This window comes from Agaricus bisporus, assembly GCF_000300575.1.
Source record: "Agaricus bisporus var. bisporus H97 unplaced genomic scaffold AGABI2scaffold_2, whole genome shotgun sequence".
Lineage (NCBI taxonomy): Eukaryota > Fungi > Basidiomycota > Agaricomycetes > Agaricales > Agaricaceae > Agaricus > Agaricus bisporus.
The window spans coordinates 1,307,162-1,332,546 of NW_006267355.1; the positions used below are offsets into that span (position 1 = coordinate 1,307,162).

The 25,385-nt window shown below is 48.9% G+C and overlaps 9 protein-coding genes across 9 annotated transcripts; 4 read left to right on the forward strand and 5 right to left on the reverse strand.

Moving 5' to 3' along the window:
* Window positions 1–107: 107 nt before the first annotated feature.
* On the forward strand, window positions 108–2,046 carry AGABI2DRAFT_216528 (hypothetical protein). The gene is made up of 8 exons (XM_006458129.1): window positions 108–213; window positions 270–521; window positions 579–699; window positions 753–860; window positions 915–1,052; window positions 1,104–1,370; window positions 1,422–1,570; window positions 1,618–2,046. The coding sequence occupies exons 1-8, from the start codon at window positions 113–115 to the stop codon at window positions 1,940–1,942; spliced, it is 1,461 nt and encodes a 486-aa protein (XP_006458192.1). The 5' UTR covers window positions 108–112; the 3' UTR covers window positions 1,943–2,046.
* Window positions 2,016–2,893, forward strand: AGABI2DRAFT_190548 (phosphatidylserine synthase). The gene is made up of 3 exons (XM_006458130.1): window positions 2,016–2,095; window positions 2,169–2,394; window positions 2,453–2,893. The coding sequence occupies exons 1-3, from the start codon at window positions 2,034–2,036 to the stop codon at window positions 2,837–2,839; spliced, it is 675 nt and encodes a 224-aa protein (XP_006458193.1). The 5' UTR covers window positions 2,016–2,033; the 3' UTR covers window positions 2,840–2,893.
* An 848-nt stretch (window positions 2,894–3,741) lies between these two features.
* AGABI2DRAFT_199581 (hypothetical protein) lies at window positions 3,742–7,783 on the reverse strand (the record flags this gene model as incomplete). The annotated part of the gene is made up of 6 exons (XM_006458131.1): window positions 3,742–4,778; window positions 4,834–4,935; window positions 4,997–5,312; window positions 5,367–5,614; window positions 5,672–7,108; window positions 7,165–7,783. The coding sequence occupies 6 exons, from the start codon at window positions 7,781–7,783 to the stop codon at window positions 4,267–4,269; spliced, it is 3,234 nt and encodes a 1,077-aa protein (XP_006458194.1). The 3' UTR covers window positions 3,742–4,266.
* Window positions 7,784–7,812: 29 nt separating this feature from the next.
* Window positions 7,813–8,951, reverse strand: AGABI2DRAFT_190550 (phosphatidylinositol synthase). The gene is made up of 5 exons (XM_006458132.1): window positions 8,780–8,951; window positions 8,553–8,727; window positions 8,385–8,498; window positions 8,250–8,331; window positions 7,813–8,196 (listed from the first exon to the last, which is right to left on the reverse strand). The coding sequence occupies exons 1-5, from the start codon at window positions 8,901–8,903 to the stop codon at window positions 7,927–7,929; spliced, it is 765 nt and encodes a 254-aa protein (XP_006458195.1). The 5' UTR covers window positions 8,904–8,951; the 3' UTR covers window positions 7,813–7,926.
* A 63-nt stretch (window positions 8,952–9,014) lies between these two features.
* Window positions 9,015–10,484, reverse strand: AGABI2DRAFT_190552 (hypothetical protein). Its single transcript, XM_006458133.1, has 9 exons — window positions 10,379–10,484; window positions 10,231–10,326; window positions 9,943–10,170; window positions 9,784–9,892; window positions 9,660–9,733; window positions 9,478–9,597; window positions 9,342–9,427; window positions 9,261–9,292; window positions 9,015–9,207 (listed from the first exon to the last, which is right to left on the reverse strand). The coding sequence occupies exons 1-9, from the start codon at window positions 10,409–10,411 to the stop codon at window positions 9,101–9,103; spliced, it is 885 nt and encodes a 294-aa protein (XP_006458196.1). The 5' UTR covers window positions 10,412–10,484; the 3' UTR covers window positions 9,015–9,100.
* A 71-nt stretch (window positions 10,485–10,555) lies between these two features.
* AGABI2DRAFT_190553 (hypothetical protein) lies at window positions 10,556–13,024 on the forward strand. The gene is made up of 11 exons (XM_006458134.1): window positions 10,556–10,750; window positions 10,808–10,956; window positions 11,010–11,571; window positions 11,639–11,929; window positions 11,984–12,086; window positions 12,146–12,296; window positions 12,355–12,399; window positions 12,459–12,535; window positions 12,586–12,704; window positions 12,775–12,814; window positions 12,873–13,024. Exons 1-11 carry the CDS (start codon window positions 10,582–10,584, stop codon window positions 12,964–12,966), a joined length of 1,800 nt encoding a protein of 599 aa, XP_006458197.1. The 5' UTR covers window positions 10,556–10,581; the 3' UTR covers window positions 12,967–13,024.
* Window positions 13,025–13,342: 318 nt separating this feature from the next.
* On the reverse strand, window positions 13,343–16,843 carry AGABI2DRAFT_199592 (hypothetical protein; the record flags this gene model as incomplete). Its single annotated transcript, XM_006458135.1, has 5 exons — window positions 13,343–14,193; window positions 14,247–14,308; window positions 14,364–15,155; window positions 15,209–15,977; window positions 16,029–16,843. 5 exons carry the CDS (start codon window positions 16,841–16,843, stop codon window positions 13,560–13,562), a joined length of 3,072 nt encoding a protein of 1,023 aa, XP_006458198.1. The 3' UTR covers window positions 13,343–13,559.
* Window positions 16,844–17,492: 649 nt separating this feature from the next.
* Window positions 17,493–18,742, reverse strand: AGABI2DRAFT_190555 (hypothetical protein). Its single transcript, XM_006458136.1, has 5 exons — window positions 18,605–18,742; window positions 18,282–18,526; window positions 18,100–18,169; window positions 17,956–18,037; window positions 17,493–17,889 (listed from the first exon to the last, which is right to left on the reverse strand). The coding sequence occupies exons 1-5, from the start codon at window positions 18,731–18,733 to the stop codon at window positions 17,840–17,842; spliced, it is 576 nt and encodes a 191-aa protein (XP_006458199.1). The 5' UTR covers window positions 18,734–18,742; the 3' UTR covers window positions 17,493–17,839.
* Window positions 18,743–18,814: 72 nt separating this feature from the next.
* AGABI2DRAFT_216556 (hypothetical protein) lies at window positions 18,815–21,632 on the forward strand (the record flags this gene model as incomplete). The annotated part of the gene is made up of 11 exons (XM_006458137.1): window positions 18,815–18,905; window positions 18,956–19,130; window positions 19,187–19,864; window positions 19,922–20,086; window positions 20,140–20,339; window positions 20,396–20,832; window positions 20,886–20,997; window positions 21,057–21,249; window positions 21,314–21,383; window positions 21,448–21,464; window positions 21,520–21,632. Coding segments are annotated over exons 1-11 (2,241 nt in total), but the record flags the coding sequence as incomplete, so codon positions are not given.
* Between the last annotated feature and the right edge of the window lie 3,753 nt (window positions 21,633–25,385).

Sequence of the window (25,385 nt, forward strand, 5' to 3'; positions counted from 1 at the left end):
CTCATGAGCAAAAAAGCAATTGAGTAGATGTGACAGACATCAATAACATCCAACGTGATCGTGACAAGGCGTGCACTAATGGGCCAGTCAAACACTATAGATCTTACCAGTCATGTATCGGAGCGGTGAACGACAAGTTGCGCATGAAACGAGAGAGACCAATGCACTCGTTGAGAACAACGGCCTCCTCAGATATGCGAATGCCCTCAATTTGTGAGTAAGAATATTACTCGGAAGGTTGCACTCGAAACTGATAGATGCTTTCGTAGTTATGACCATCCGCCACTTTTCGACGTCACTGTCGACGAATTCGAGACTACGGCAATAGATAGGCTCCGTGTCCTGGCAGAAATCGAGTCTTCACTTGCACGGAACAGGACTTGGGAGGAATTGAAGGCTATCACGTATACACAGTACATGAAGTATGTACCATTGCATACAAGTACGTTCACCGATGTAGAAGAGGAGCGAAGAAAGGATCACTTGGGACATTATGTGTTAAGGCTCGCCTTTTGTCGATCGTAAGCGTCTATGTCGTATATGTGCGGTGCTTAAACAAGGGCTAACTCATGTGGTAGAGAGGACCTTCGTCGAAGGTTTGTCAAAGCAGAATCGGTGTTGTTTCGCGTACGTTTCGAGCAGACGGAGATGGAACTTCGCAAAGAGTTTCTGAATAGTCGTAATTTCAACTGGATTGCTGTGAGTTTCGTATCCGTTGACTTGGTTCATGCGTATTGAACATTGAAAACGAGGTTACACAAGAAGAGAAGGCTCAGTATCATCAGGAGCTGTATTCTATGTACCAAAGTCCGAAGCAGGAAAATCGGGCGGATGCTTTCAAAAAAGAAAAGTTTTCTAAAGTGAAGTCGTTCCTCCATGATTTCACGTATCTCGTGTTCCTAATTTCCCTATAGGTGAGGTGGACAAGAGTGCCTGATCTGGTGGAAGCAAGAAGGGTATTTCTTAAAAGTGGATGGGCTTATGTCCCAGGCAGGGAGCAGTCAAGTATCATTTTCCAAGAATTTGAAGTTCAACTAGAAAAAGCTTTGGAGGTGCTCTACGCGTTTTCTTGTGCAGGAGCAATAGAGACTCATATATCATAGGCGACATCGCGCTTGATACCCCGTCTAGATGAAGATAGCCGCCTGATTCCTGTGCTTGACAACCTGTCACAAGGATTCGTCGCCGGAATCGCTTCGGAGTGGATGAATGCCGCGGGTTCAAGCAGTTCAAGCGATATTAGAGCGGAAATGGTCGATGGTCTGGCAAAGAAGCATTTTCCCATGTGTATGCGCGGTATGCATGAAAATCTAAGGAGAGACCACCATCTCAAGCATTTTGGCCGATTACAATATGGATTATTCTTGAAGGTATGCAACTGTCTATCGGGTCATTGAATTGGACGAACTGCTTGTATCTAGGTTCTTGGCCTGTCAATCGAGGAAGCTGTTGCCTTTTGGCGCAAATCATTCGATAGGATGACCGACGATAAATTCAACAAAGAATACAAGTACAATATCCGGCATTCTTATGGTTTGGAAGGCAAGCGAGCCAACTATCCCGCAAAAAAGTAAGTACTAGTTACCGCTTTTCTTCATAGGCTAACGAAACGCCAAGCTGCCTGCAGATACTGACATCGAGCCCGTCGGACGTTGGATGTCCGTATCGGACATTTTCACCCGAGAACCTGCAGACAGCGCTATTGTCAATGTATTCCCAGGAGGGCCTGAAGTCATCAGACCTCCCGGAAATCATGAGTACAGTAAAAGCTGGGCACTACCATGTGGCATGCACACGAGTCTTTGAAATTACGCACGCGAGCTGCGGCGTCGCAAAGGGAGAGGGGATTGGTGGGGGAGAGAGCGTGACGCACCCGAACCAGTATGCAGCGAGGAGCATGGAACTGGGAAAGAGCAAGAAAGAGGATGATGCAATGGAGTAGATCTCCAGAGGCTGTGCACGTGATGGCTTAAATACTGGTCCAGTCATCTGTTGTCGACTAGCTTCTTTCTGACCCAATTCATCTTGCTACCATGTCGGGTGACCAAGCTCTCAAGCAGTATCAGGAAACTAATGGCCATTTCTCTCTCGTCAGGTATGTGTATTCTATCGCGGCCCTCGTCTGTCGGCGTTCAGCATAATCCAACAAAGCCCTTCATCCCCTCTAGAAATTTTCGACTCGCAGATCTCGTCACAATAATGAACGGTGTTTGTGGCTCTCTATCTATCTTCTCGTCGGCTCGCTACCTCCTCACAAACGACATTGACGATCTATGGGCCGCCCTCTCATTCCCTCTCGCAGGTCTCATGTTTGACTTTCTGGATGGCAAAGTCGCTCGCTGGAGAAAATCAAGTAGTATGCTAGGGCAAGAACTCGACAGCTTGGCTGATCTCGTGGGTGTCGTCGTCTTTTCACACGCTCTGTTGGAAATATAATTGAACATTCCTGTAGATCTCATTTGGGGTGGCGCCAGCCCTCCTCGCGTTTGTTGTCGGCCTCAGAACATACCTCGACACTGTGGTGTTGACGGGGTTTATCTGTTGTGGTCTCGCGCGTTTGGCACGTTTCAATGCCACGGTTGCTCTCGTGCCCAAGGACAAGGCGGGAAAGTCGAAGTATTTTGAGGGACTTCCTATTCCGTCATCGCTTTTCCTTGTTACTATTTTGTCATACTGGACTCGGCAGGGGTGGATTGAGGGAAAGGAAGGGATTCCGTTTGGGACGGTGACGCTTTGGGGTGGAGAGAGTGGAAGGGGAGAAATGCACTGGGTCAGCGTAGTTTTTGGACTGTGGGCAGCTGCGATGGTTAGCAAAACACTGCGCGTGCCCAAGCTCTGATATCATTAGCTTATATAATACACCTCTCCGTCTCTTTCATGGTCCATCCCAGAGATGTCCACAAGCTTTTCCTTCAGTCTATGCTCTCCAGGGGCGCCGTCCCCGAGAAGTTGGCACGCAACATATGGCAGAAATGCATCAAGGCAGTCGATGGTCTGAACTCGTCCTTCCCATGTTCCTCCTCGTCTCATCCTCACCTCAGCTATCGGCGATAATAACATCCCACTCTCACATTCTGATGATGCATGGAGATCATTCGTCAGCTCAATAAACGCGTCTCTTGATCAGTTGGAGCTTGCCTTTCGTCCAATACGCGACCAAAGGACTGGCAAGAACATTTATTCTATCGTTCGCGTCCTAGAAAGTCGTCTGTCGATAATTTAAGCTTATTCTCCGCGTTTATCCAGGTCAATCTGAAGGGCGATGCCATCGCTCAATTGGCAACCGAATATACCCCAGCGGAAATCGCGTACTTCAAAGCTACTGTACATCTTTTTTTTCTTAAATTCGACGCTTTCTGATTCGCATGACTAGGTCGAGCAAATAATGCTCGCGCCTCGACACAAATACTCGGTATCTTCTCTCGTCGCACTGAGAGAAGTGAGCATGATCAAGCCTAAAAGCAACATTACCAAATCCCAAGCCGAAGTTGTGTTGGCGACTTTTGTCGCGCGCGGTTGGTTAATTAAGAGCAAGTCAGTATATGACCATCACGTCAATTAAATGATATTCACGAAAAATTAGCGATGGAAGATACTCACTCTCAAGTCGCTCGTTGATCGAGCTTGCACCCTACCTTCAGTCCAACTATCCTGAGCAAGTTCTCAAATGTTCACTCTGCGAAGAGGTGCATACATTTCGTTTACGTATTCACATTAACTTCATTGACCCATTTCACGTAGATACTTACAACAGGTATAGGTTGTTTCCATGAGGGCTGCGGATGCAGAATGCATCCTTATTGCTTTAAACGCTACAGTGAGGCTCGTACAAGTGGTGCTCTGAGCTGTAAGTTTTGTGAGAATGAATGGCCAAGGGAATTCGGTAGTGATGAATTCATCCCTATTGGTGAAAGAGCGGTCAGGAAGGGTGAACATGAACAACGGGTTCGCTTGGGTGGGGCAAGCGACGGGGAAGACGATGATGAGGAGTTTCAAGATGAAGACGTAGATATGGCTTCTCAATCTCAGCCCCAAACGCAAACGCAGAGCCAGAAGACCGGCAAGGCCAAAGGAAAGAGACGCGCTGTGGAACAAGCTGATGACGATGATGTTCCTGCTTCTACGAGTCGACCTCGCAGAAGTACTAGGCATTGAATGAGTGCATGGAGCACGTCACATACGATACAACGATATTTTAAAGCACATTAGCTAAATAATGATTGTAGTTCTCATACAGGGGCAAATGGTCATCGATGGTTGCCCAAATTATCGGCGTTGCATGTCTAATATCTCCAAAATCTTTGACTTACCGTTAAACGACGTTGTAGGTAAGACCTTGCCCTCATCCACTCTATCGTTCTTCGGGTATTCCACGAAACCAAATCGACCACGTCCCCATACTTGATGACGTTTACGATTTTGTCTACCTTCACCGAACTCTTCGTTCCATTTCCTCAACTCCGTGAGACTGCCAAGCGACTCAGATGACGATGGCGTAATTTCTTTCAGTGCTTTGGTAAAATTGCGAAGATGGAGAGCCCTGGATGGTTCAGCGACCCCAGTTGCCTCAGCGGCACTCCCCTCGGTTGCAGCTGATTCACCACTAGTCGACTGTGTCACAGCCTGTGCAGCTTCTTGATTTTCCGATGAGGACTGTGCGACTGAAGAAGAGGGAGCGGCCGCCGTAGGTTCAGTCTGTGAGTTCGCACTCGAACCGGTTGCCCAAGGTAGGTGCACATGCTCTTTGACAGCGTCCAAGGCAGCCGAGACACATAAATCTGAGGCAGTGGATAAGAATTCTCGATGAGGCTTATCAAGACGAGTAAAACTCACGCTTCAGGTCCGACCCAGAGAAACTCATGGTCTGTTTGGCCAGTCGATTGATATCAACATCGCTAGCTAAGGTTTCATCCCGAAGAAGGATCTTGAGAATTTCTGTATGTGTTATTGTTCATGAGTTTGCCGAAGGGACTTAGCAATCAAATAAAAGATTAACCTTCTCGTTCCCTCTCCCCAGGCAGGTCCACCAACAATCGACGAGGCAATCGTCTAAGAATAGCATCATCAAGATCAAAAGGTCTGTTTGTAGCGCCGATGACAATGATGTTGTCATCTCTTGATGACTTGAGGCCATCCATTTCTTGCATGAACTCGGTAATGACTCCACGATGAGCGAACGCACCGCCACTCTCTCGCGTGGACATGCGTGCACCAAAGAGAGCGTCGATCTCATCCAGAAAGATGACGCATGGCGAAAGTTTACGTGCAAGGGAAAATACAGCACGAACAAGCTTTTCCCCTTCACCTACATACTAGAAATGGTGTGAGCCGCGTGAACAGGTGAGAAATAGCATGAAGGCGCATACCATGTCCATAACATCAGAGGGAGACACCGCTAGCATCCGACATCCAGCCTCTTTGGCAAGAGCCCGAACGACAAGTGTTTTTCCCGTTCCAGGAGGACCAAACAACAGACAGCCTGTCATAACATGTTCCTTTAAGATCCCTTGTTTGAATGCTTGTGGATGTAATAATGGAAGCGACACAATAGTCCGAACAGAGTCTATGGTGTGTTGAGGGAGATGAACTTGCTCAAACGACGTAGGCATGGTCGCTGAGGGAATAGAAAAGGTCAACCGCGTCGTAACATGCACTCATGAGGGTAACATACCTGAATTTACGAAGCATGGTAACAACCGCTCTTCGTGGTCATCCAACTCTCCGTCATTTTTCAGACGTTCAACCACTTCATCGACTTTAGTTGGAGGACTTTCAGTTTCGTCCTCCTCGTCGTTTTCTTGTATGCGAATTAGAGGCGAAACATCCTTCAGCCATTGCTTCCGAACATCGAGGTTCACCTTATGAGACGCCCATGCGTTTCCAACAACAGACCATGGAATGACCGTTGGTTCTAAGGAGGCTTTTCCCGAACGCATATCAGCGATATTGTTTGACATAATATTCCCCACAGCACGATCAGCTATACGCCGAACATCCTGCCACAACTCGATTTTATTTCCCCACTGCTCCCACATTTGTTGATGGTTCCTCCGCGTTACTTCGGATGGACTCTCCGCAAGCTGGGCCTCGTCTGGAATTTCACCCTCAGATGACGGGAAACTACTCTCTTCCACTTGCCCGCCGATAGCACCGACGCCCATTCGCATAGTCAATTCGTTAATTTCTCGCCTGCGAGCAACGCGTGCAGCTTTTTCATGCATGGGAGACCGAACAGCCGGAACGAGTATAGACGAACGGTAAAAGGTAGATCTATGATCGTTGGGCGTGCTCCTGCTTGCCGATGGTGTTGGTGGACCGAATAAAGATGGAATACCAGACGTTGAAGGGGGGCCACCGCCAATGAAGATGAAGTCCGGCTTTGACGAACCACCCTCTTCTGCTTCACCAGCCGAAGTAAGGGTCGGGAACTCGGAATATAATAAGGGATCATTTTTCCCCCATTTTCTCAACTTGTCTCGAAGACGCTTTTCCCGGGCCTTCTCAGAGGCTTCATCCTCGCCCCAATCAACTTTTCCGGTCTTAGTATTCGATAAAGGCCGTGCAGCATGACGATTCATGACGAGGCCCATGAAACCACGTTCTGGTGGTGGGCTGGGAGAGGCACCAGGCAATAAGGGTGGTGTCATTCCAAAAATGATTGTCATAGGCCGTGATATGGCAGACGTGGGTCTGGAAATGGGTCCCCTCCGCCGTGAACGTACAGCAGAAAGAAGTGGAGGATACCAAATATCCGCAGAGGCAGCAAGGGTGGGAAAATCACGGACGTAGATGAAACGGGGTCGTTCTGAAGAGACAGAAGATGAAGAGGTTTCTTCTTGTTTGGATGGTGTATTAACTAAGGCGTCGAAGAAGGCCTTGATCTTGCTCGGGGGTGAGGCCGTCCGTCTCGAAGGAGGCGGGGTCATGAGGGAACGCCCTTGCATAGGTGAAGCTAATAATGTGAGCGTCATCTGCTGAGGCGGTGAATACGCCGCCGGCGAACCATAATCATCGTCTTCATCCATATCTTCTCTCCGGCCACTAGAAGAGGAGCCAGAGGACATGGAGAAGTGCAACGGGCTCTTGGGTAATTGCAAAGAGCTCGCAGCTGCAAAAGAAAATGAGTGGCTGCGCTGAACAACAGTTGAAAGGCATAACAAATACCCTTCCCAAATTGACCCCATTCTTCGGCAGCTAGTTGGACTGCATCTATCACCAATACTTCTGCATTTGTCCTCCGAGCAAGTTCGCGCACCGTAGCATCAATAATATAATCGCCACCTTCGATGGGACAGTAAAGGCCGAAGGTAGGTTCAACGGGAGGACCGGAAGTCGATGGGTATACGGCGCGGTGCTGCGTTTGTGGGTGTAGCGTGATATGCAGATGATGCAGAGCCTCCTCAAAAACTTCTGGGGGTGGCAATGTGGTCTGTGTTGAATCGAGGTCATAGGGCTCATCAGCTGGACTCCAAAGTATGTCCAGTCCTTGCGGCAGCTCGACTGGCTCGGTATCCTTTGAAGGAGGCGGCACTATCCTTGTTCTTCGTACCCGTGGCTTTTCCTCTTCCGTAGCTGTTTCTGCAGCTTCCGGTGGGTCCGCCGCAGGTCCCGCATTTTCGGGTGGAACTGGAGACTCAGGCGAAGAAGAGTCAGATGCTACCGATGAAAGCAAGCGCTTCCTGGGCCCGACTAGAGAACGTGGGGGACAGACACGGGAAGAAGAAACGGAGACTGTCGACCTGATAAGAGACCGCGACCCGCGCAGGATGGCTGAGGACGGCATGCGAAGGAAACTGGCTCTGCTGACAAGAAGAGTAGGTCCAAAAATTGTGTCACGTGGCATTTCTAGGAGAATATTATACGAACATTAAAAAGGTCAGAAAACTATCTAACTAGAAAACAGCCTACACCTCCACGACTTCCAGTTCACTGCTCCTTCAGGCTGCCGTCGCGTGCAGCTGCCCTTTCAGCAATATCAACCCCAACAAGAATTTTGGACGCCTTCCACAGCTGAACGACATTGATGGCATTCTTCACGAAGAATACTGGGGAGCTACAGTAGGCCATCAGCTGGGGCCAGGTCAAAAGTCCAATCCCGAAAGGTCCAGGGATACCCATAGGAATGGAGATCCACTTCATCAAGTACAAAGACACAAAAAATAACTCATTGCCAGCACACATAAAAAAGAGAACGCGCTACGAGTTGAACTGTCAATGGTGTAGCAACCCAGCTTGAATACAATGCTTACCGAGTCGTTATAATAATAAGACAATATCCGACTGACATCACTTTTGACCAGCTTGTGACTCCGGGACCCGGTCACCAAAGAACTGACGTACGGTCACTCTGAGCCACACGGGGGTAGAAGAAAGCCAACACGTACCTGTACATATGCATGTAGTGGCTACTGAAGTCGAGAGCGATCAGAAATTGGAAGAGGATAGCATATGCAGGATAAGCCGATGATAGGTAACAAAGCAAACACGACGTTGTGCATCTACTGGTTCGTTAGATCTTTTGCAATGACGTGGATGCGACGAAGAATCCTCACCTGTCGGTAACCATATCCAAGACCGCACCAAACTTGGACGTTTGCCCGAGCGCTCGTGCAGCCTGGCCATCCACTGCATCCAACAGACACGACAGGCCATATAAAAGAGTGCAATATTTCGGGTGATAGCTCATGAAATGAAGGGATAATCCGGCTAATATGACACGCGCATAACCTATTCAATGGATATTAGAAGAATACTTCGGAAGACTGGGGGGAAAATGAACCTATGAGATTGGGGACGAAAAGGAAGACATTGTCTGTATAGGTCTGAGCTGTTGCGCGATCGACGGCGCCTTTGGCGTCTATTAAGCCGATGGAAGAACCCTTTTGACTTGCAGGCTTGGGCATGGGGAGGAGGGAGAGGAAAGAAGGGTGACGGAAGAAGCGGTGAGAGGCGGATCCAAGTGTCACAAGCCAGCCCAAATAAGAAGCCGCTCCGTTAAACATTCAAGCGCAGCACCGACAAATAAGAAGCAGTACATTAACAGTGTAAAATAAGGTATACAAACAGGGGAAACAACACGAGGAAGAAAGATACAACTTAATTATTTAATGCTAACCGGAATCGCAACACCAAGTGCGATTGCCAAAATTATCAGACAGATGAGAATAATAATGAAACATATCCATCGTTTCCTGCGCGCGGCTCTGGCTGCGGTTGACAAATTAGTATTACAGATTTGCTAGGGATTCAATGACCCTTACCATGCCTCACGGCCACTTCCGTGGCTTGCAACCTGCACGGTGTCAGCGAGTCATACGCAGTGTTATCACGGATTTACTCACCCTTTCTCGGTGTCACCATGTACAGATGCAGCAACGTCTTGAACTTGTTTGATGACGGCATCTTGTTGTTCCACGAGTGTTCCCATCTGAATATAGAATATGAGAAACGCAAAGGCAAGCATGAAGAAAAGCTTACATCAATAAAGAGTTGAGCTAGTTCAGCGAGGGTTTGCTCCATTCGCTGAAGGTCCTGCTGCCGTTGTTGAACTTCTCGATAAGCATTCCGAGACTCAGCATAACGTGTTGAGCTTGTTAGCTATGAGATGGTGGCCATTTGTCAAAGCAGTTAGATATGTATGAGTGGGGTGATACACTCACCGCTTGTGCAAAGACTTGTGAATTTCCACCCTCAACAATCGCATCTACTTCTTGGGGAGATGCATCGGGGTCAACTATCAGGGAGTGAGCACAAAGTACGAGTACACCCGAAGTCCAGTCGCACCAATTCTGATTTGTCTCTCCGCTCTCTGTCGGACCTTTACACGACCTTCTTGTTCGACGCGCTGATAGTTCTGGATCGCCTCTAAGAACTTGTTTTGAAGAAGGCCGATCTAGAGGGCGGTTGGTATTATCTGTAGGGAAACGCGGAGAAGCAACGCACTCGATTGTTCCGCATTTGTTGATCCCGGGTAGCTGGCGCAGCTTTCAGAGACATTATTCTATCCCGGAGCTGCAGGCTGAGTGTCCGGGTTTCATTGGTCAATTCCTCGACCTTGCTCATGTCGTTCTGGCCTTCATCATCCAGAGCATTCAAGGAATGCAAGCGTGATGTCGCAATTTGTCGTACGTTGTCGTTAAAGTGGTCTATTCCCTCCTGGATAGAAACGACCTGCGGTAGGGGGGTTGTGGAGTTCAGAGTCGATTCCGCAGCAGTTCTGCATGCACGCACCTCGTCGAGAAATGCTGATTCCCCCGAAGCATGGCCATTGGAGGGCTGTGGTTGGCCGACGTTGGACAATTCGAATGCCTGAGGGGAGCGCTGGGCCTGGAAAGAGGGGCTATGTGAAGAACGGCCTGGAGAGGACTGTGAGACATACCCTAGTCGCAGCAAGCCTGTCTCTGCTGGTCATGGTAGGAGCTCAAGAGAGGAGCTTGCGGCTAAGCGGCGACAAAAACAAAGAGCAGCAGCACTGGGTGAGTGAGTCGCTCGGGGATAAAATTAGTTCCCTCCTGTCCCTGCAAATTTGGTCTCGATCGCTTATTTTGCCGAGCCATTTCCTCCTCTCTCAGAGTCACCAAAATGTGCGGTATCCTCGCCATACATGGCCTAGACAACCCCTCCGCTTCAGACCGCACTCGGTTCATCGCCCTCTCCAAAAAGCTGAGACACCGTGGTCCTGACTGGTCTGGCTGCTTCGTCGGTCAACGAAGCATCCTCGTCCATGAGCGTCTCGCTATCGTCGGCATCGGTGCGTCCTCCGTGATTCATCCAAATATATATTCAAACTTTTTTTATCGCACTCCAGACACTGGTGCACAACCCCTTGTCAGCGAAGATGGGAAAACTATTTTGGCAGTCAACGGCGAGATATACAATCACATTGCTCTTCGAGCTTCTCTAGGTCCTGGCGTCAAGTTCAAGACGCACTCCGATTGCGAAGTCATTATCCCCCTGGTATGATCTCTTGCCCCCCATCTTCGTTTGCTTGGATTCAAAAACGTTTCTAGTACCACAAGTATGATGTGGACTTGTGCAACCACTTGGATGGAATGTTTTCATTTGTGCTCCTTGATGAGTCTGTGACTCCTACAAGGATTATCGCTGCTCGGGACCCTGTTGGCATCACTACGCTTTACCAAGGCTGGAACTCGAAAATTCCCGGATCTGTCTACTTTGCCTCCGAGCTCAAAGCTCTGGTAGAGGAATGCGATAAAATCATCTCTTTCCCACCTGGCCATGTTTTTGACAGCCAAGATAATACTACAAAGCGTTACTACGTTCCTACATGGCTAGACGGAGATCAAGAAAATGCCCCAATCCCTACTAACCCGGCCAATCTGACCATCCTCCGCGAGGCCCTCGAAGAAGCCGTACGTAAACGTCTCATGTCTGAAGTGCCTTATGGTGTACTTTTGAGCGGTGGGCTTGACAGTAGTCTTATCGCCGCTATTGCTGCTCGCGAGACAGATAGAGCCGCTCAGGCCCAGGCTGAAAAACGTACGAAAAAACTTCAAGAAATTGTCAGTGGTTCTCCGACGCCCGTCGTCAACTATGAAGTTGACGAAGCTGGTACGTGGCAATTTTCCGCACTTCCAAGGTTGTGCCGATGTTTTAACGACTTGTTCAAAATACCCAGCGACCCTGACGTCCTGGCCTCAACTTCATTCATTTTCTATCGGTCTTGAAAACTCCCCGGATTTATTGGCTGCAAGAAAAGTAGCCCATTTTCTGGGCACAGTTCATCACGAATATGTATTCACCGTGCAGGAAGGACTCGATGCCATTCCGGATGTCATTTATCATTTGGAGACCTATGACGTTACAACAGTTCGTGCAAGTACCCCAATGTATCTCCTGAGCCGTAAAATCAAAGCCATGGGTGTCAAGATGGTCCTCAGTGGCGAAGGAAGCGACGAAATTTATGGTGGTATGTATTACCTTTTGTTTTCGTGCATCTTCATGATACTTTTTCAATATGCAGGTTATCTTTACTTCCACGCTGCTCCAGATGCAAAATCGTTCCACCAGGAAACTGTACGACGCGTGAAAAATCTTCATACTGCTGATTGTCTTCGCGCGAACAAGTAAGTTTTGTTCGTGCGATACAATCGGTCATTTTCGAGCGGCACCTCTCTACGTTTAGGTCAACGATGGCATGGGGACTTGAAGCTCGTGTTCCCTTCCTCGACAAAGCTTTTCTCGATGTTTCTATGAGCATCGATCCGAAACAAAAATTGTTCAGCAAGGGCTCAGCACAAGAATTTGATCAAGATGGCCGTCCTCGTATGGAAAAGGTATATATACCATTCTTTCCAATTATAATGATCCATGTTCATGTCAATGATTTAAAAGTACCTCATTCGCAAAGCCTTTGACACCGCTTCCGAAGGTGGCAAGGTATGCTATAAACTAAATGTTGCGAACTATCATCATAGATAACACGTTTCTTCACACAGCCTTATCTCCCCAATTCTATTCTCTGGAGACAAAAGGAACAATTTTCCGACGGCGTCGGGTACTCCTGGATTGACGGGTAAGCGTCTAATGATGTTAATACCTGCGCGATTGACACCCCGGGTTCAGTATGAAAGAGCAAGCTGACACTGCCATATCGGACGAAACCTTCGCTAAGCGCCAGGAACGCTGGCCAACTGATACTCCAGATACCAAAGAAGCTTATTATATTCGCGAAATCTTTGACAGTTCGTGATCCTGCTTCGCCTTATCCTATTCATGGCTTAAGCACCTATTTTTCACTGACGTTAATAATAGGTCTCTTTCCATCCAAAGCGGCTGCGGAAACGGCTGTCCGGTACGTCATTCTCTTTGATATTCCCTAATGCTGTCGTTTATTTATGGTCTGAATGTAGCTGGATACCGCGTGGTGATTGGGGCTGTTCATCAGATCCCAGCGGTCGTAGCGTCAGTATTCACAATGCTGCCTACAGCGCTACCGACGAGTGATTCGCATCAACATTCTCTCATCAAACAAATGAATTGTCTGCTAAGGGCGAAAAAGCCCAAAAAAAAAAAATCGATAGCATAAAAGAGAGGCAGGGCGATTGATACAATGAAGGAATCTAAAAGAAAAGTGTATGTAAATACTAAAGGAATGTCAGAGTTATGCAGTGGGTACTAAGAAGCAAGTTGGCATGATACATTCCCAACAAGTAGGGAGTGTATGGATCGTCATATAAGAAGCGGGGTATGTTATCGTCAAAGATTAACCAAGATGTTCCGAGAAGCTTGAAGGAGTGTGGACGGTGGCTGCGTAAAGGGATAAATAATTGAACAGTAGAAGCTGGCCAATGATATCGGACCAATTGTATAAGCATATTAAAAGCTGTTGAAGTATCATGAGAAAAAAAGAAGAAAAAGCAAGAAGCGACGAAACCGAGGTAAAAAAAGTATACGGGAGAGCGATAACAGCAATGCAATGTAATAAAATATTTGAAATGAGAAAGAGTTTTCCAATGGGAACGAAGAAGTGGAAGTAGGGCAACCAAAAATGTCAAGCCATAGCCATTGTCAGCACTTGAGGGTCAGGATAATGAAGGTCAAGCATTGTTCAATGAGGGATCATTAGCGAGCACTTTCTGATATAAACCTAACCCGACGCCTGAGTCATCCGAAGGTACGGGAGATGCGATTTTCGGCGGAACCAAATGAGATGTGACAGTTGCTTTGGTCGCCGAGCTTGCCAGAGATGTATTTCGTTTCCTCGTTGTGCCGTGACCTGTGGATGAATTAGGGCCAGGCTTAATGGGCTTCGTACTAGAATCCCAAGGAGAACGAGTGATAGTAGCCCTTGCATAATTCGGCGTATCTTCCGAAGTTGGGGGTGCGCTGGGTCGACGACCAGTAGGAGTAGAATTCATTGTACGCCGACTGGTAGGTCGAGTAGCAGAAGGATGATGGGCGTCAGGTGAAACAAGACGCGTGCCGAACTTGGCGTTGGCAGATGATTCACGGCCATATGATGCAACGGGTGTTCCTCTTCTTGTCGCAGCGGCTCCGGGTTTTCCTTTGACAGCTGTTTTCTGGACCGTGATTTTATCCGCACCCCAATACGAGAAGCTCATTTTACTCTTTTTGTCAGAGTCATCGGAATCGTTATCACCGTCTTCGTCCTCGTCTGGAAGAGGTACGATGCGAGGCTGAATAGCGGATTGAGCCCGTGACCGAGCGACACTGAAAGACAAGTGGGTTATATTCGGTCTCCGATATGGATGTTGAGGACTTACTCTTCCATTGATACAACTCCTTCCCTTGGTTTTACGACATCGCCAATGGTCCACGTCTCGATCTATGAGACGCCTAAACACGAGGATGATGTCATGATAGAGGGAAGATTAACGGACCTTGAGAAATTTGTACATATTTCTCGGTTTGGTATACGAATTTCGCCTTCCAGTCGTCGCGTATTTCGATTTCCCTCCTACTTCGGGTAACGAGTTGACACGATTCGTTGCCGAGTGCGCGATTGGTACAGCCGTTGTCCCCGTTCTTTGACACTGTAACACCACGTCATTGAATACGACATACCACAAGTCCTTCTTCCCTCCGATTCCTCCGGTACCCAATACGTCACTCAACCTCTTGAAAGAAGACTTGCCTCTCACATTTTTGGTAACGGGAGGAGGGGAAGACATTTTTGTTCCATTAGCTCCGTTGGCTGTGGGATTGCAAGGTCTCTCCTCCAAAAGGACTCTTGACGGCTTGGGCAATGCTAATTGTCTGACTCTGTCGAGACCCTCGATACGAGCAAACACGTCGCGAGTTTTGTCCCGCTCTTCCTTTTGAATTTTTTCATCTTCAATGCTTCTTACAATGCTTTCCACTTCTGCAACCATGACCAGAGTGCTTTCGTATTCGTACGTGCTGGGATCCGTGTGATAAAGCAGGTTCTGAAAGAGCAGTGGGTATTTGAGAAGACGCTGGAAGGGCTTTGAAAGGGTTATGGCAAGTCCAGTTTCACCCTTTGTTGAGGCTGATTCCTCGAGGCTCTGAAGCACCTTGCAGACTTTTTGCCAGTCTCCAGCGTCCTGTTTCTTTGGCTTTTTGTTGACCGTATTACTGAGTGCTGCGTCCACTTGTTCTAGAGCTCTCTCCAAGTGCAGCACATATGTGGCATAGCCGTGAAAGATGTCAGACTAAGATGAAATATATCATTTAGATTAAAGGTTGGCATAAAATGGTTACTTACGTTGGAGACAAAGACATCTGCTAGTGACCTGACTAATGGAAATTGATCATCGTATCGCCTCTTGAGAGCATCAGAAAGTCTTTTATGGCCATCAAAGACCCCTCCATCAATAACCTCAAGGCAGATGCGTAGATCCTCGGGTAGCAGATGCGGTGGTATTGCAGAGTCCCCGAGAAGGGTCGCCGGAGTCACTTGGCTCTTCCTGAATTTTCGCAGGACTCCAGTTCGCTGGGCGGCACTCTCGCTCGATTTCCTTTCCCGATCATGCTCGATGATTATTGATTGCCTGGTCAAAGATTGGGTGGAAGCCGCAGCTGTATTGCGACCGTGTGGAGGGAGCGAGTGTTGCGATCTGGAGGGAAAAGGTACGTTTGTTCCTGGCCGAAAAGAAGTTCGAGTAGCTGTTGAGCGATACGGCGAGCGGGGGTGATTATGCTTTGAATTTTCATGGGAAGCAGCAGAGCGTTTAGTCGTGTATGCCCTTGGAAATTCGTCTTCGTCTTCCTCGGTCATGCAATCGTCAATGTTGGGTGTTTCCGTCGTCTTCCGGACCGAAGACGAGCCTGATGGTTGACCGAGGGAAGGCGTTGGTGACATGTAACGGGCGGCAATGGGGGGTAGATCTTCTGCGGATTCCATCGGAGAGTCGGCACGGAAGAAGTCATAGTCTATGGTAGGGCTGGATGCAGGCGGAGGTGATCCGGTAGAAAATGGATGGAGAAGAGGGTCGATGAAGGTTTCTTTCATCTTGGTTAGTTCTTGCACATATCTGAGGCAGCATCAACGGACCGTCCAGATGGATAGATGTCAGATTCCGTACCTGTCCTCACTGGAAATGATTTCGAAGAGAACTTCCTGACGCGTCCGTTCGCGTGATCCAATATTAGAGACGAGATCCTCTTCGGTGACCTCACTCCAGGAAGTCGCAGCTAGAATTTTACTTGGGTTGGTCTGGCTCGACATGGTTGAATACGGAGTTGGGGAACGCAGGGATTGAGCCGAGACGACATCGCGTTGGAGGTATGGGGAGGTAGCACGGGTGGAGGATGGTTTGATGGCTGTGCGGGTGGAGACATCAACTTTGGATGATGAGGCTGCTGCGGAGCCGACGGGGGTGCGGGATTTGTCGACGTGGGTGGCCTGGAAGCGGGAGACAGAAGTCTTGACGGGGATGGATTGGTCTACGGGTGGAGTTTCGGGAAGATCACGTTCAAAGATGGTGGGGCCGGGGGTGGAGGGCGGCGAGATGAAGGCGACCTTTTTCTGGACATCGGGGTTTGTGGTGTTGGAGGTGCTGGATGCGACGCCGGACGCTGACTTGCGGGGGACGGGGGTAGGTGCGTCGAAATCAGGGGCTGGTGCGAGGGCGGGCAGCTTCGGCGAGGTCGGCGGGGACGGCGGGCCGGAGGAAGCGGAGGAAGGGGCAGAGTCGAGGGCCGGGGGAGGGCGGGACGAGGCGAGCTGTGCGGCAAAGGCGGAGTGGACGAGTTCAGGGAGCGGCTTGAAGGGCGGGAGGGCGGCAGGCTCCGGGGTGGGACGGGGGGGCTGCGGCGGGGGCGGCCACTGTTTGAGCTGTTTCGGCTGGTCTTTCTCCTTTGTGCCGCCGAGATGGAGGCGGTGGAAAAAGGCCTTCATGCAGGCTGAGCGTCGTGGTGTGTGTGGACAGAGAAAGAGGCTGCCTCCAAACACCGCCAAACACCGTCGCATGCCTCCCTCGTGCCCGGCCCATGCGACCAAGCACATCCCCCTCCTCGCCTTCAGCACCCCCAACGCCACCTTCCACCTCGCCCAGCTCCAGGACGGCGTCGCCAACGGCACGGCGCTTTGGTTAGGCGCCCAGTGCCTCGCCGCGTACCTCGCCGAATCCCATCTCCGCTACAGATCAACCCCACCCACTCCAGCGGCCATAGAGCTGGGCAGTGGCATCGGCCTTACTGCGTGCGCCCCCCATCTCCACGGATTTTCTTCTCCGAGCTCACACCATTTATCTCCAGCCTATCCCTGACCTCCTTGGGCTGGAATGTCCTCGCGACCGATATCTCCCTGGTCATCACTTCTGTCCTCAATTCGAACGTCCGGAATAATTACCATGTGCTGCCCCCAGGGTCCGGTCACATCCAACTTGCCGAACTTGACTGGCTCGTCCCCCCTCATCACTGGAGGTGGGATCACCCTGACATCATTGCCTCTACGGCCGTATCACCGTTGCCTAGTCTTCGAGAACCCCTCCTTCCTCCTCCCTATGATCTCATATGCACCGCCGACACCATTTATGATTCTGCCCTCCTCACTCCGCTCCTCAGGTCCCTGCACACCTTAAGTTCTCTTTCCGCGGCCGTCTCTCCCACCCGACGCCCTCCTCCAGTTTTACTCTGTCTCGAGCGCCGTGATCCCGCCCTCGTCGATCACTTCATCCACGAAGCTGCCACCACTTGGCACTTTCTGACCGAACGCATCCCTCACAGAAAACTAGCTAAAGCCATCAAGAAGCACTATCCTCACTGGTCCAAACATGATTGGGAAGGTGTCGAGTTGTGGAAGCTGATCCTAATCACAAGTCCAAGATCCGTGGACGCATGCGCGGAATAGTCATTAAATGTCGTCACTTCATACTAGTCCACTATCCTGATATCAGCTTTCTCCTCGCTGGTTCCTGCATATGATGTCCTCGGCGTACGTTACTGTGTAGATCAGCGTCATTGATCACAAATCTTTTATCAAGGGTCTCCCCCATCAATGTGACGTGCCATGTCCACCTTCCTCCTCCAATTCCGCGTCTTCTCGCCGTGTAGAGACGAGTCTCAGGGTTCTATCAAAGCCATGGCTGGACTGAGTGAGATTACAACCATCAGTAGTCCATCTTTTTTTATTTCCTCCACCGAATCACGAACCAGATCTCTCCACGTTTCTTCTTCGTCATTCTCTGTCTGAAGTTGATAAATTTGCATGAATCCCTTGAACCTGTTCATCACCGGTGATTTCGTAGATCATAATATCCCAAAGGGGGTCCGCAAGAGAAAGGGAAACAATATCAGTTCACTCGTTCTTTATTCTGAACCAGTAACAGACGCACGTCAGTCCGCCATCGTCCGTCACATCCAGAAACTCCACCAGTTCGTCTTTGGTTTCCTGACTGAATGGAGCCCCATTTGTATCACGAGCCCATGCGTCGAGGCCTTCAGGGGAAAGAAAGGCATTTGAGGCTGGCGTTAGAAGAACCGTACGACCAGAACCATCGGCGCTACCGTCGGGAGCGTGCGCCAGGGGATGGGGTGGGGAGCAGTATTTTGCGAAAATGTGTTTTAGACAGGCTTCCAACTTTATTATTATATGAATCCGAGGCAGAGCGATGAGTGCTGTGAATTTATAGGCGCGGAGCCGGGTGTTGCGACTGACCTCATCGGAAATTATGCCCTCGTCATCCAGGAGTTGGACATTGGTCTCGGTGTTCCGTCGGCCCTGGATTGACGATGGCTCTGGGGTCTCGGGGCGAGGGCTACCGGCGTCAAAGGCGCTCATCGACATGACTGCTCGACATCCATTTCATCAATAAATATTTATCAAAAATAATTATTGACTCCATCACGTGATTATCCCTTCCTTCTGCTCCTCCGCCATGGCCTCGAACCGCTCAGAGCCGCTCTCCATCGAGTCCCTCCTCCAAAAACAGCGTGAGGAGAAAGAGGCTGCCGCCAAGGTATAGTAAGTCACTTATATCTCTTAGGTCTTCTATTCAACCCTGGTTAGCCTAAATTCTTAACCAAGGAAGAACGAGCCAAAATCGCTATAGCAAAACGTGCTCAAGAAATCAAAGAACAAAAGGTGCGAGATGAGGCCGTTCGAAAAGACAAGGAAACCCTGGAACGTGAAGCAGAAGATTTGGCCGCCAAAGAACGCAACAACAGATACGGTAGTGGTCGATGTGGGTGTTCTCTCTTAATAATATGACTCGTACCCTAACATGACTCCATTTTGCAGATGACGACAGGTATTCCCATTCAGATCGTGATAGAGATACTAGGGATCGTTATAGTAGGCGAGAACGAGAGAATAGAGGTCGACCCCCTCCACCGCCACCCCCCGCAGACGACCGTCGTCGCGAGAATTATCAGAACGTACCCACTGGTCCTCGCGCAGACCGAGGCAAGAATACGCCAAATAGCACTCATGAGCATACACCCTCTTCATCTATGCCACCGCCACCCGTCCCCAATAGTAACAGCAATGGCACTTTACCCGAATCGTCGCTTCCCTACGCTCCACCCATGTCCGATAATGACCTCACCGCCATTCGATCTCGGTATCTCGGAGTAGACAAGAAGAAGCGCAAAATCAGAAAAATGAATGACAGAAAGTTTGTTTTCGATTGGGACGCTCAAGACGATACATTTGCCGAAGACTCGCCTGTGGCAGTAGGGAGTAATAGGCAAGGCGCTCAAATCATGTTTGGCAGGGGCCACCTGGCGGGCATGGATGACAACGGTGGACCAGCTGTGAGGAGAATGCCTGGAGGGGATAACCTAGCCGATGCAATGGAACGGCGAAAGGCCACTAAAGTTGGTATCGACGAAAGGCATTGGACAGACAAACCGCTTGTTGAGATGAAAGAACGCGACTGGCGTATATTCCGGGAAGACTTTAGTATTTCCGCTAGAGGTAAATGCCTCCTATTCTTTTGGCCCTTTGCGGACCTCATTTTCATTGTTCGAACAGGTGGCAATATCCCTCACCCGCTTAGGTCGTGGAGGGAATCGCAAATTCCTGAATCTATCCTCGAATGTATCGATCGTATTGGCTACAAAGAACCTTCCCCTATCCAGAGGCAGGCCATACCAATTGGTCTTCAAAATCGTGATATCATAGGTATAGCTGAAACAGGTAATAATTTTTGATGCATATGATATATTCCCGAGCACTTAGTCGCTACCTAGGTTCGGGTAAAACGGCCGCCTTTGTGATTCCAATGCTTGCTTTCATTGGCAACTTGCCGCTCTTTACGGATGACAACCGACATCTAGGGCCCTATTCCTTAATTCTCGCCCCAACCCGTGAATTAGCACAGCAAATCGAGAGCGAAGCGCGCAAGTTTGCTGGTCCCTTGGGATACAAATGTGTCTCGATCGTCGGAGGTGTAAGTTGATACATTCTTTGATAAGCATCTAGTAAATTAATTCTCCAATTATCTAGCGCGCTGTCGAGGAACAACAATTCAATTTACGTGAAGGTGCGGAAATTGTGATAGCGACGCCAGGTCGTCTCAAGGATGTAATTGAACGGCATGTCCTCGTTCTCTCACAATGTCGATATGTGGTCATGGACGAAGCCGACCGTATGGTCAACCTCGGTTTTGAAGCCGACTTGACCTTCATTTTGGACGCTTTGCCAGCAGAAACTATGCAGGGTGAGGACCCTGGCGAGCAGATGGACGTGGATGGCGAAACATTGGTCAAGAAAGGTCGAACTCGCGTTACCACTTTATTCTCAGCTACCATGCCAGCCGCGGTTGAGCGTCTGGCTAGAAAATACCTCAAGAAGCCTGCTGTTATTACTATTGGTGAAGCTGGCCGTGCGGTTGACACGGTGGAACAACGAGTTGAGTTCGTCGGTGGAGACGAAAAGAAGAAGTAAGTGGCCATATGATGGCCCTTATATTAGATTGACTAATGCCAAATTAAAGGATGCGCATACTGGAAATACTCAACAGCAATCAATACTCACCTCCTATTATCGTATTTGTGAACCAAAAGAAAACAGCCGACATGGTCGCTAAAGACTTGTCCCGGGGTGGAGTACGTCTTTTGTCCTACTCTGCAATCATAGCGCATATCGGCTAATCGTTTCAATCTAGTGGAATGCTGCGACCTTACATTCTGGTAAAAACCAAGAACAAAGAGAAGCATCACTACAGTCTTTGCGCAATGGAGAATCGGATGTTCTGGTTGCGACCGACTTGGCTGGCCGTGGCATTGATGTCCAAGATGTTAGCCTTGTGATCAACTTCCAAATGGCGAATACCATAGAGGCTTATGTCCACCGCATAGGTATGCACTACACTTATCCTCCGCATAAACAGCGACGCCCCGTATTGATCCTCTTTTTTTTTAGGTCGTACCGGTCGTGCTGGAAAATTGGGCACTTCTATTACTTTCCTGACGAATGATGATGAAGAAGTCATGTAAGTAAAATGGACATTTGCCATGGTATTTTCAGCTAACCCTGCTATTTCTTCCCTGCGTCAGGTACGATCTCAAGCAAGGTATGTACCTGAGAGATCTGGTAGATGAATTGAAACTGATCATCACTTTCTCCAGAAATTTCAAAAAGTCCTGTATCAAAGGTTCCAGTTGAACTTGCTAAGCATGAAGCTGCTCAGCACAAAGTCTCGCGGGAGATGAAAAGGAAACGTGACGCCGAAGATCAAGGTTAGGTTTGACCTAAATATTTCTATTAACGCCTTCCGTACATGCTACACAGCATCTCTTACTGTATTTGCGTCTTACTCTCGAACTTGGCTTTCTTGTGGATGCTCCAAGCAGATTCCAAGCAGATTCCAAGCCCTTCCAAGCCTTCCAAGCTTTCACTCCTACATGCTATCAGATGCTATCAGGGGTGCAGCTCGAGCCGCTCGCAGACTGATCGGAAGAATGTGAACCCACCATCCGTTATTGATCCCGATTTTCCAAATCATCAGTTTGCAGCTCGGCCGATCTGGCTTGAGCTATGCCGCAGCGATCATCATAGTTGTTTTCTCTTTTCAGTAGATGCCGGTTTGATTGCGCTAAGAAGTCGGCTGAAATGCAGGCCAAGCCGAGGCCAAGACCGGACCGGTGTTCTGGTTTTTGTGACTGCATGGAGCATGTGTATGATATACTCAGGTTTGTTGAACTAGCAAAGAAGAAGAACACTGCAACTACAAAGGGCTCTTCTGCGCACGAGCTGCTGCTCAAGATTGTTCAGTTACGTCTCGACTCCACAGAGTGAATTGCAATCTGTTAAGATAGGAAGCTCTCTTATCAGCTTGCCGCTGACCTATTTCTGTAATACCATATAATTTTCCATATTATCCACGGCCACGCTGCAATGTGCGTGAGATACACCAAGGCCCACGGGGCACGCCATCAACTCTCCATTCTTAATCTACTACGCGACAATAGAAGAATGAATGTTGAAAAGAGACTGCAAAGAAGCAGTTGTCCCTGAATATGATCATCGGACTGGTTTCGCGTTAAGCTTTTTTCCCGCTGCGAAGCTGTGCTTTCAGAGCTCAGCGACTTGCGGCAAAATTAGGAGAATGAAAGGATTGGTGCTATTAATATACACATGCCGAACATTCATTTTCCGGGTCCCGTCGCGCTCCCAGGCACCCGATTGGCTGATGACAATATTATATAATCAAATGCCGATCGTATTGGTCGCGGTGCTCGATCTGCCATGACGGCCAAATGACGGCCCGAAAAAGTATGGCGATGTCAAATAATGACAGCTCAAGACCCAAGATATGTTGTTGTGGAGCCGCCACGGGCTTCACAATAGAAATAACGTCGCCACAAATCGTAAAGGTACGATTTATATTGGTAGAGTATGATGAGTGCGCTTGAAACATGACAGTGACGCACGGAATGAGGTGTAGCTGTGGGGTGAGCCGTCGGCCAGGAGACTGTTCACCCCGAGCATGCCGTGTAATCACATCCCTCGATCGTTTCCTAATATGGGTTCCCGACGGTCCCGACCTGATCCCCCAGACATTATACGCTGAGAAAGACGGCTCGGTTAAAGGTATCCGTCGTCCGAGTTTTTCTGTCTACCAGTTATTTCACTCAGAGAAGCAAGACGGCTGTTTGTTTAGCTGTTGGGAATGGGCAAGGGAATAGGTTGTTCCAATCGGAAATTCATGACATCACAAGTCATCTGGCGAGGGGGAGGAAGCTTCTCTGTTTCAAAACAAGAAGATCGTACTTTTTAGAGGTAAATGGGATCCCAGGTCAACGTACTCGCTTTTTAGAATAGTACCGCAAGGGCTATCACCAACAAGACTGGCGACGATCACCCTAAATTATCATATTGGTCGAAGATATGTTTTTTACCGGAGCACTTTAGAACTGCATAAACTCCTCTGAGTAAATTGAAACACGTTCCGTTAAATTTCGCCCTGCTATTCTGAAGCGGAAGTTACAAGGTCCAGCACGTGCATGACATACTCGGGACTGAATATCCCTCTTAAGGAAATAAACGTTGAACGATCACTTTTTTCGCTATCCGTGACTCTGACAGAGACACGGAATAGAGAAGTGTATCATGACGAAAGGTGTGTTTTAAAATAAAATCCCTTTGAGAGTTGATAACCTTTGGTTTACTTAGTCCGTAAGGAGAGGATCGTCGTCATCTTCCTAGGTGCCGCGCTGTTTTTACATTACGAGTCCCGCAAAAGAAAGTGTCCTGGTTCTGATCCGCGTGAGCCTAGGCGAGACCCTTGCTAAGACGAAGATTGCTACTTGAAATCTAGGGGACAAAAGTACTATCGATTTTGAACACCTTTTTTCTTTGCCCAAGAGGTTTCACACTCCCAAGCCATTCCGGGAGATTGTCTCCTTCGTTGAAGTTCGACTAGCATTACACTAACTCACAAATATAGCCACCTAGGTCCCTCATGGATGTTGTCCTCTCTCAATTGATACTTAGATGGTCCTTGAATTAGTAAGCCAGGTTGTGCACTCTGAATCTGTAGATGGGGCTGACACTAAAAGGCCATCCCTGTCGGGATTCCGGCACCATCTGCCATCTGGTACCATGAGTCGGGTAAAAATAACAGCGCGATTTTTGCTAAGATTCACACACACAGATGTAATGATGCAGTGGGCACCTTGTAGGAACTAATAATATGTTGAACATGTTGAAACCCAACCACTTTTGGGAAACGTAAGCGATTGTACAAGGCACTCTTAATTCCGCATTTTAATTGAATATGTTGGAAATAGATTGGGTTGGGCTTAACTCCCTTTGAACATGAGTCTGGACACTTGCTGGTTAACGTCAAGGAGGTATTTTTGTTGTTCCCAATAATGAAATCGGCATGAATCAAAAAATAACCAAGTTGCATTTCTTGTGATACGGATACTAGATGGAGTGTGTGGGTAACGGCCGCGTAGATAGACTAAAAATCTTGGCTTTTTTTTTTTTTTTCGCTGATTGTCACATGAACGGGCTCCACTGATTGGGTAGTTACCGGAAACTAGTCAGCAAATGAGTTGCAGGCGCGACAAGCAAGATTGACGTGTTTCGGACGACAATGCTATTCATTATGTGTGTAGCTTGGAACAAGGTTATCTACAGTATTGACATGCTGTGATGCAGTGAGGCCTAAGTCGGTACTGCGGTTGATGGAAGACCTCGTAGTCTGTTCCCGAATTGAAGGACTGAGAGAGGAGAATGTCATGTGAGCGCCCCACGAGCGCAGGAGGTGGAGGAGTTTTATTGAGTTGTTGCACGAGTGACACTGCCATACGGACGCTATAACAGAAAAGAATTTTCCGGCAACACAGACGGTGATTGAGGCCAAGGAAGGTTTAAATGATCTTGGAAGCGACTGAATTGGTTCATCCACTCAATGGCTTGTGACCAAGGGACTTGACATTGCAGGAAGACTAGAGGCCTCAAGCGGCGAAGCTTAATAAAGAAGCGTCATAGATGGAGTTGCAGGACGCTGGCTGATGGAACAGCTTGGCGTCCGAGAAGACGGAGGTGCAGTGGAAGAGGTTTCGTTAGATGTCGTTTTGCGTATCGAGGAAGACGCAATGCGATATCAGGCTCCACTGGTGAGTCGGAGTAGCGCGCTGAAGATGCCGGCGGTGGGGTGGATTGCTTTGTCAGCAGCGGGTCGGGGCTGACCGGGTAGATGGGATCGGGGAGGGAGCTGGTTTGGTTTGGTTTGTGGTGTGATGATGGGCGTCACATGGCCGGCTGGGTATCTTGCGCACAAACAAATCCTGCTCACCCAATCTGTCGTCCACTGCCCCGCTTTCGTTCCCTATATCTACCCCATGTCTCATCCGACGCCGTCCCCTCCCTTTCTCTCCACCGCCCCCCATCTCCACGACGAGGTACGTCTCCCCCGCTCGAGCCCACCACCACCCCCAACACCCCACCCAGCGTCCTGGAACCCTAAAAAACGGCCCTCCTG

What these genes read in the sequence shown, in the direction of transcription:
- AGABI2DRAFT_216528 (XM_006458129.1), top strand. Translation starts at nt 113, where the DNA reads ATGTATCGGAGCGGTGAACGACAAGTTGCGCATGAAACGAGAGAGACC. An exon ending in GTAATTTCAACTGGATTGCT is followed by an intron (nt 700 to 752) that starts GTGAGTTTCGTA and finishes ATTGAAAACGAG; the next exon opens with GTTACACAAGAAGAGAAGGC. An exon ending in AACTAGAAAAAGCTTTGGAG is followed by an intron (nt 1,053 to 1,103) that starts GTGCTCTACGCG and finishes CATATATCATAG; the next exon opens with GCGACATCGCGCTTGATACC.
- AGABI2DRAFT_190548 (XM_006458130.1), top strand. Translation starts at nt 2,034, where the DNA reads ATGTCGGGTGACCAAGCTCTCAAGCAGTATCAGGAAACTAATGGCCAT. An exon ending in GGCCATTTCTCTCTCGTCAG is followed by an intron (nt 2,096 to 2,168) that starts GTATGTGTATTC and finishes CATCCCCTCTAG; the next exon opens with AAATTTTCGACTCGCAGATC. An exon ending in TCGACAGCTTGGCTGATCTC is followed by an intron (nt 2,395 to 2,452) that starts GTGGGTGTCGTC and finishes ACATTCCTGTAG; the next exon opens with ATCTCATTTGGGGTGGCGCC.
- AGABI2DRAFT_190550 (XM_006458132.1), bottom strand. Translation starts at nt 8,903, where the DNA reads ATGCCCAAGCCTGCAAGTCAAAAGGGTTCTTCCATCGGCTTAATAGAC. An exon ending in TTTCGTCCCCAATCTCATAG is followed by an intron (nt 8,728 to 8,779) that starts GTTCATTTTCCC and finishes TCCATTGAATAG; the next exon opens with GTTATGCGCGTGTCATATTA. An exon ending in TTGGATATGGTTACCGACAG is followed by an intron (nt 8,499 to 8,552) that starts GTGAGGATTCTT and finishes ACGAACCAGTAG; the next exon opens with ATGCACAACGTCGTGTTTGC.
- AGABI2DRAFT_190552 (XM_006458133.1), bottom strand. Translation starts at nt 10,411, where the DNA reads ATGACCAGCAGAGACAGGCTTGCTGCGACTAGG. An exon ending in AACAAATGCGGAACAATCGA is followed by an intron (nt 9,893 to 9,942) that starts GTGCGTTGCTTC and finishes ACCGCCCTCTAG; the next exon opens with ATCGGCCTTCTTCAAAACAA. An exon ending in GGAGAGACAAATCAGAATTG is followed by an intron (nt 9,734 to 9,783) that starts GTGCGACTGGAC and finishes ACTCCCTGATAG; the next exon opens with TTGACCCCGATGCATCTCCC.
- AGABI2DRAFT_190553 (XM_006458134.1), top strand. Translation starts at nt 10,582, where the DNA reads ATGTGCGGTATCCTCGCCATACATGGCCTAGACAACCCCTCCGCTTCA. An exon ending in GGGTACTCCTGGATTGACGG is followed by an intron (nt 12,536 to 12,585) that starts GTAAGCGTCTAA and finishes CCCCGGGTTCAG; the next exon opens with TATGAAAGAGCAAGCTGACA. An exon ending in GCTGCGGAAACGGCTGTCCG is followed by an intron (nt 12,815 to 12,872) that starts GTACGTCATTCT and finishes GTCTGAATGTAG; the next exon opens with CTGGATACCGCGTGGTGATT.
- AGABI2DRAFT_190555 (XM_006458136.1), bottom strand. Translation starts at nt 18,733, where the DNA reads ATGTCGATGAGCGCCTTTGACGCCGGTAGCCCTCGCCCCGAGACCCCA. An exon ending in AGGGCATAATTTCCGATGAG is followed by an intron (nt 18,527 to 18,604) that starts GTCAGTCGCAAC and finishes ATAATAATAAAG; the next exon opens with TTGGAAGCCTGTCTAAAACA. An exon ending in ACGGACGATGGCGGACTGAC is followed by an intron (nt 18,170 to 18,281) that starts GTGCGTCTGTTA and finishes GGTGATGAACAG; the next exon opens with GTTCAAGGGATTCATGCAAA.